The sequence below is a fragment of the Macrotis lagotis genome, chromosome 1 (assembly GCF_037893015.1).
Source record: "Macrotis lagotis isolate mMagLag1 chromosome 1, bilby.v1.9.chrom.fasta, whole genome shotgun sequence".
In the NCBI taxonomy this organism is placed as follows: Eukaryota; Metazoa; Chordata; class Mammalia; order Peramelemorphia; family Peramelidae; genus Macrotis; species Macrotis lagotis.
The window spans coordinates 728,857,009-728,864,311 of NC_133658.1; the positions used below are offsets into that span (position 1 = coordinate 728,857,009).

The 7,303-nt window shown below is 48.0% G+C and overlaps 1 protein-coding gene across 2 annotated transcripts; it reads left to right on the forward strand.

The window, feature by feature from the left end:
* The first annotated feature begins 547 nt into the window (after positions 1-547).
* HMGB1 (high mobility group box 1) lies at positions 548-6,611 on the forward strand. Of its 2 annotated transcripts, none has more exons than XM_074216113.1 (5): positions 548-686; positions 2,565-2,728; positions 2,997-3,142; positions 3,541-3,715; positions 4,813-6,611. In XM_074216113.1, the coding sequence occupies exons 2-5, from the start codon at positions 2,579-2,581 to the stop codon at positions 4,990-4,992; spliced, it is 651 nt and encodes a 216-aa protein (XP_074072214.1). In that variant the 5' UTR covers positions 548-686; positions 2,565-2,578; the 3' UTR covers positions 4,993-6,611. The 2 variants fall into 2 exon arrangements, with proteins under 2 accessions (XP_074072214.1, XP_074072215.1); XM_074216114.1 differs by lacking the exon at positions 548-686 and adding an exon at positions 1,834-1,919.
* The last annotated feature ends 692 nt before the right edge of the window (positions 6,612-7,303 follow it).

Genomic DNA, 7,303 nt, shown 5'->3' on the forward strand with positions numbered 1-7,303 from the left:
AAAAAAAAAGTTGTGGAGGTGCGGGGAGGCCGGCGGGAAGGGGAGCCGGCCGGCCTCCCGGGGGCCTCTGCGGAGGCCTCCCGGGCGAGGGCCCCTGCGCGGCGGCGGGGCCCCCGGCCGTGCCCTCGCGCCGGAGCCTCCGCAGCGCGCCCGGGGCCGCCGCCTCCGGGGTTGCGGAGCGGCAGTGAGCGCGGGGCGGGGGGGGAGCCCCGAGGAGCCGGGGCGGCGGGCGGCCGGGACGGGCTGGCGCGGCCGCTGGGGCGCGGGGCCGGCTCGGGGCAGGCCCGTGCTCACGCACACGCACACGGCGGAGAGCCGAGCTCTCCCGTAGCAGCTGCCGCCTCTGCCTCTGCCTCTCCCGCCTCAGCCTCTCTGCCCGGCGCACACACAGGTTCAGATTTGCGCGCTGTTTCAATCCTCGATGACGTGTCCCCGTCGCGGGCCAATGGGGAGCGGGCTCTGGTCAGGACAATGGGAGGGAGCCCGCCAATGGGAGCGCGCGGTGAGTTGGCGGTAGCCAATGGGAGCGGCGCTGCCTGGAGAGTAATGTTACAGAACGGAGAGAGTGAGGAGGCTGCGTCTGGCTCGCGCTCTCACAGCCATTGCAGTACATTGAGCTCCATAGAGACAGCGCCGGGGCAAGCGAGAGCCGGACGGGCACTGGGCGACTCTGTGCGGCGCTGAGGGTGAGTGTGGGGCAGCGCCGCGGCGGGGAGAGCGCCTGGGCGGCTCCGGACCCCGCGCGGGAGCCGGATCCCCGCGGCCCGGGGCCGGCGGGGCAGGCTTCACACAAAGGCAAATGAGGGGGGATCGTGGGGGGAACTGCGTACGGACCGGAGCCTTTTTTTTTTTTTCCCGGGCGCTCGAACCCTGCCCGGCCGCGGGAGCCCGCGGAACTGTGGTCCTCCCCGGGCTGCTGGGGACCCCGAACCCCGCTAGTTTTTTTTTTTAATCTAGGCGCGGAAAAAAAAATTTTTTTAATTAAAAAAAATTTTTTCCAATACATGTATTTTTTTTCGGCGGGGGCCCGCGTCCGCCGTGCGCGGAGCGCCGGGAGGGCAGGAGCCCCGCGCTGAAGGCGCCGGGGGCGCGGGGCTCGGGAGGCGCAGCCTAAGCTGCTTACAGTGCATTGCATGAGCCATTGCTGCAGAGCCGCCGCCGCCGCCGCCGCCGCCGAGCGGGCTCCGGGCCGCCGGGGCGGGGGCGCCGGGCCCGGCCGGCGGGGGCCCGGCCGCGCGGGGGGGCGCCGATGCGGGGCTCCCGCGCCCCCGGCTCCCCGGGGCGCGGCGCGGCGGCGGCCGCGGGGGGAGAGGCGCCGCTGCGCTCGCTGGAACATGGCTGACTCCGGCTCGGCGCCGCTGGCTGGAGAGAAAACAAGGCGGGCGCGAGCCAGGGCCGGGGGGAGCCGGCGCCGGGGGGAGCCGGCGGGCCGCTCCGGGTCCCGGGCAACTTTTTTTTCCCTCCCCCCCGCCCCGTGCCTTCCCCGCGGGGGCGGCCGGGCCGCGCGGGAGCGGGGGGGCGGCGGGCGGCGGCCCCGGCGGGGAGGGGCGGGCGCCCTTTCCCGGGTGCGAGGCCCCCCCCCCCCCCGGGCGCTCGCTGTGGGCCTGGAGGGGCCGCGCCCCCCGGCTCCGCCCCTCCGCGGCCCCCTCCCCCCGCCGTCATGGCCGAGTGTGCGCCGGAGCGCGCCGCGCGCCCCTCCTCCCGGCCCCCGCCCGCGCGCACGCACACACGCGCGCACACACAAAGGGAAGGAGCCATATTCTCGCTCTGCCTCTGCCCTGTCGGCGGCGCAGGCGAGGACGACGAGCGGCGGCCATTCCGTGCGCGCCGCGCCGCCGCGGCCCCCTCCCCCGCCGCGCCCTCTCTCCCCGCCCCCCGCTTAAAGCGCGGGCTTCGGGCGGAGCCAGCCCCCATTTCGAGTAGGGACTTTTGCTCCGGCGCTCGCGGCCGCGGCCACACAAAATGGGGGGGCGGGAAGGAGAGGCGCCGCCGCGCGCACGCGGAGCCGGCCCGGGCACGGCGGCGCGCGCGCGGCCTCGGCCCCGGGTCCGAGGGGGGAGGGGGCACACGTGGCGGCGGCGCGCTCGGCCCTGCCCCCCCCCCCCCCGGGACTCCCGGCAAAGTGGAGAAGTGGCGGGAAGAGCAGGCGCCCGGGCTGCCCCCGGCCCGGCCGAGGCCCCCGGACTGCTGACTCGCCAACTCACGGACGCGGCCCCGGCAAAGTTCAGTACAAAGAAGTGGGAGAACTCGTCCCCCTCCGGAGCGCCGGGCCCGCTGAGGCGGCTGCCCGGACCAGCCCCCGCAGCGCGGCCTCGCGCCGGCGTGAGTGCGCTCACCCGTGGGAAGCGCCGCTGCGGGGCCGCCTGGCAGCGCCCGCGCTCCCTGCCGGAGGGCAGCCCCGTAGCGCGGCGCCCGGCTCACATGCCCAGCGACTCCGCAAACTTGGCCGGCCCGCCTCCTGCCAACATCCTTCAGAGAACACGCACTCTCCAAGCCCCTAGCTGCCTAATCCTTCCAAAGGGACACTCGGGGTTTAGATGACTGTTGTCTTTTGTGTTTTTAAGGAAAGTAATCCAAAATGGGCAAAGGTGATCCTAAGAAGCCGAGAGGGAAAATGTCTTCGTATGCCTTTTTTGTGCAAACCTGCCGAGAGGAGCACAAGAAGAAGCACCCAGATGCTTCTGTGAACTTCTCAGAATTTTCTAAAAAATGCTCAGAAAGGTGGAAGGTAAGATGTGCTGGTGAATGAGAAGTGATGACAGTTCAGTAGTGAAACCCTTTCCTGCCTCTAATACGTTTTTGTGGCACACTTGTACTAAAGAATGATTCTTCATAGATCTTTAAAAAGTTACTCTGTGAAATGCACTATAACTGAAATTTTTACTTTGGTCAAGTCTGGGTGATTAATAAAAGTTAATTATGGGAATACTTACTCAACTTACTATGGTTTGAAAGCTATTTTTCTTGTGTTTGGTAAAACCGATGTTCTTTTATAGACAATGTCTGCTAAAGAGAAAGGAAAATTTGAGGACATGGCAAAAGCTGATAAGGTTCGTTATGAAAGAGAAATGAAAACCTACATACCACCTAAAGGAGAAACAAAAAAGAAGTTCAAGGATCCCAATGCACCCAAGAGGCCTCCGTAAGTATTCCTTCCTGTTTTCTCCTCAAAGAAATAAATACCTCACCTGCTGCCTAATGAACCATTTTGTGAGTTCAAGGTTAGTCACTTTTCTAAACCAATAGTGGGGTTTGGATGGCATTTTGAGATGCTTGTCTGACAAACCTTATGATATATGCAGTAAGCTGATTTAAGGTACCCTTGATCTCTCTTTAGGACTGTCACCATCAAAGATCACTAGGCATACTTTTGAGTATGAAAGGTGCTTGGCGGAATATAAAGACTTTGGTATCTCATACCTTGCCTGATTATGAATAGAAAAAAGAACTTAAATTTTGACTCTAAGTAATAACACATTTTATTACCATCTAAACTTCTCTTTAGAATTTTCCTTTTAAAAATCAAACTTCTCTTTTCAGTTCGGCATTTTTCTTATTCTGTTCTGAGTATCGTCCAAAAATCAAAGGGGAGCATCCTGGTCTTTCCATTGGAGATGTGGCGAAAAAATTGGGAGAAATGTGGAATAATACTGCTGCAGATGACAAGCAACCTTATGAAAAGAAGGCAGCTAAGCTGAAGGAAAAATACGAAAAGGTAATGTTATCAGAAGTGTTAGAAATATTTTCCTGGTATAACAATTGGGGGGAGAATAATAAGATAATTAGATTAAAATACTTCATATTCATATCATTTGTTTAATTGCTCTTCAAATTAAAGGACTTATTATGTGGTATAGTTTTTATGTTGAATTTTGTTTGAAGCAAATATTATTTTAATACCGGGTCTCATTAAGAATTACACTATAAATTTCTAACTACTAAAATTGGTTTTCTGAAATAAAAAAGTTCAAATCCGTGTTTAATAGTTTGTCAAGCCCTGGCTAGTTAGAACATTAACATGCTATAGTTTTCCAAAATTGAACTGCATTTTTTTAACTGCTCAATATCTAATTTATCATAATAAAACTTAGGAAATGTTTTTAATAGGAGTAACCTAAAACAATTGATCTCTTCATACCCTTTTGATTTACCACTCATTTAAGCTTCATAGTCTGTCTATTCAAGCCTAGCTCTACAGGTTGTTGTTTTCTTTTTTATAAACTATTAGCAAGATATATAACCATTTAAAATGTTAGATCTGAAAAACTATAGCCTAGGGATCTCCCCCCCAACCCTTCTGGTATGCATGTTAAAGGAAATATTTTTCATTCTGGACTCTGCTTTGGTCTGTTAACAATGTATTTGGTAATTTGTCTTAAGCATTTCAAGTTTTTGAATGGTCTGATTCTATACATTAGGGTCTTGGGAGACCAGAAGAGTAATTTTTTTGCATTCAGAAGGTGGCAGTGTCTACCCTTTAATCAAAGTCCCTATGCATTCCTTGTTTTTAATAAACTGCAGTTAGAATACTTACATAATTGCACTTCAGTGAGGCATAGCAATTGAAAATATTAGACCATGTCATTCTGATAGTAGTGGATGGCTAATTATAATTATCCCAAATATGTATTTTTTGCATTCATTTCTTCGGGGTTTGATTATCTGAGTTGCAATGTATCAGTAAATACCAAACTGAATTCAATAAATTTCTTTTCTGTAATGGTTATAAATCTTTTTTCTTTCTCTTTTTCTTTATTTTACTCCTTTTCCACATTCCCCCCCCCCCCAAAAAAAAAAACCCACACTTCACAGGATATTGCTGCATACCGAGCTAAAGGAAAGCCTGATGTGGGTAAAAAGGGAGGAGTTGTCAAGGCTGAGAAGAGCAAGAAAAAGAAGGAAGAGGAGGAAGATGAAGAAGATGAAGAAGATGAGGAGGAGGATGAGGAAGATGATGAGGAGGATGAAGAAGAAGATGATGACGATGAATAAGTTGGTTCTAGAGCAGTTTTTTTCTTGTCTATAAAGCATTTAACCCCCCTGTACACAACTCACTCCTTTTAAAGAAAAAAAAAATGAAATGTAAGGCTGTGTAAGATTTGTTTTTAAACTGTACAGTGTCTTTTTTTGTATAGTTAACACACTACCGAATGTGTCTTTAGATAGCCCTGTCCTTTAGTGGTATTTTCAATAGCCACTAACCTTGCCTGGTACAGTATGGGGGTTGTAAATTGGCATGGAAATTTAAAGCAGGTTCTTGTTGGTGCACAGCACAAATTAGTTATATATGGGGATGTAGTTCATTTTCATCTTCAGTTGTCTTTGATGCAGCATATGAAATAATTGTTGTTCTGTTAACTGAATACCACTCTGTAATTGCAAAAACAAAAAAAAAGTTGCAGCTGTTTTGTTGACATTCTGAATGCTTCTAAGTAAATACAATTTTTTTTATTAGTATTGTTGTCCTTTTCATAGGTGCCCTTAAATCATAACTTTTCTTTTTGAGGGGAAGCTCATCTTTTGCTTTTGTATGCCCATTTGGGATCACCTGAATTATTACAGTTTTCATCTTTTCATATAGTTAGCCGATAAAAAGCTTTGATCTACACACCCTGCATAATTGTGATGGGGTAATAAAAGTTGTATAGAAAACCATTTTCTTAACTGGAAATCAAAAGTTACCAGTTAATAAGCTCAAATTTTCTCACATAGTACAGTATTCTATCCAATTACATTTTACCAAGTGGAGGATATAGTAATTTGCAGCAAGGAATTATTTGAGTGAAACATACTAAAATTCTGTCCTTGAAGGACTGGTAGAAGGGTATATTCTAATCTTTTATGTGGGGAAAATGCATTCATAATTTCATTACTATGTAACTGAAGTTATGCTTTATAATAATTCCCTTCCTTCAGAAGAACTGAGAATGTACCCCAAAAGCGTGAGTTGAAAATACAAGACTGCCACATTAATCTTTGGCAGTAGATTTAGTAAAGGCTAAGTAGGATTAAATGAAAAGCTGGCAGTGAATGACTGACCCCTTGGGAAACTTGAGATCCTTTTTGCTACCATTTATAACTATGTAAATCCAGATTTGATTTGTCACTCCAAAACAAAATTATAATTCACCCTCATTTATAAAATGAGGCAAGTGCTTCCTATTAAGGTTTTTATTCTAATATTTGCCCTATATCAAATAAAATATACCTTGATGGGAAATAACACTTAAATTTGACATTAAGGTAAAATGTACCTTATGTCAGACTAAGTGTTGTGTTCAAATTTTTTTCCCTTCCAAAAACCAAAGCTTAGCCCATGTATTCATTAAAACTGACCATTTATATGTTTACCTGCTTACCATTTTTGGGGGAAATTTGGCAATTTTGTGGTTTTGAAATTATGGTTCTCTTTTTAAGTGCCAGTGTTTTAAAATAGCGTTCTTGTAATTTTACACGCTTTTGTGATGGAGTACTGTTTTGTTATACAATTTCGACTTTCAGATTCTAATTTCAGTTTTGCATTTGTTTATGTATAATTTCAGGAGGAATACTGAACATCTGAATCCTGGATGATACTAATAAACTAATAATTGCAGAGGTTTTAAAATTTAGTTAAATGGCTTTCACTTAATATCCTAAGATTTTATTAAATATTTCAAATACTTTGTTTCAAAATAAGATTTGCCACTGAAGAATTGTTTTTAAAAATAGTATAAATATAACATTTAAATCTCTGCTATTAAAAAGCTCTAATTGAAACATGTTCAGTATAAAAAGTGAGGCAAATTTCCCCGATTCTTCTGAAGATCAGACCTGAGAAATGAAATTGTGTCCTTAAAAGATAGTAGTACTGATTGCATTCTCCCACCCCCATCTAGTTTTCAACATCTGGTCTTTACTAAAATGGAAAAGTGTAAATTTTCCATCATAGTCATATTGAGATCACTGGGGATGATTTGACTTAGCCTAATAGTTTAAATTTAACTATTAAGTTTGTTTTGGTCAGGCCAAGTAATCAGTGCACTTTCGATTTGTGTGTATTCCTGGGGCTGGCTAAGGTTTATAAAGGAGGTGGGACTTTTATTTCATTAGGTGTGTGTAGTGGGCTTTTTGTAGTAGAAACATGAATTTAGATTTTCCTCAATTTTATTTCTCAGCATCTCTCATCAATATAGTTTATCTGGTTAAAAACGAATTTGATTTGATTTGACCTAGTAACTTGTTTTAGATGGCATGTGACTGCTGTTTCAAGCATTTGAGATGAGAATTTAGAGCAAAGCTTTTTTTGACAATGCAGTACAAG

Coding starts and splice junctions, on each gene's coding strand:
- HMGB1 (XM_074216113.1), top strand. CDS start 2,579: ATGGGCAAAGGTGATCCTAAGAAGCCGAGAGGGAAAATGTCTTCGTAT. Junction 2,729..2,996: donor AATGCTCAGAAAGGTGGAAG/GTAAGATGTGCT, acceptor GTTCTTTTATAG/ACAATGTCTGCTAAAGAGAA. Junction 3,716..4,812: donor TGAAGGAAAAATACGAAAAG/GTAATGTTATCA, acceptor CACACTTCACAG/GATATTGCTGCATACCGAGC.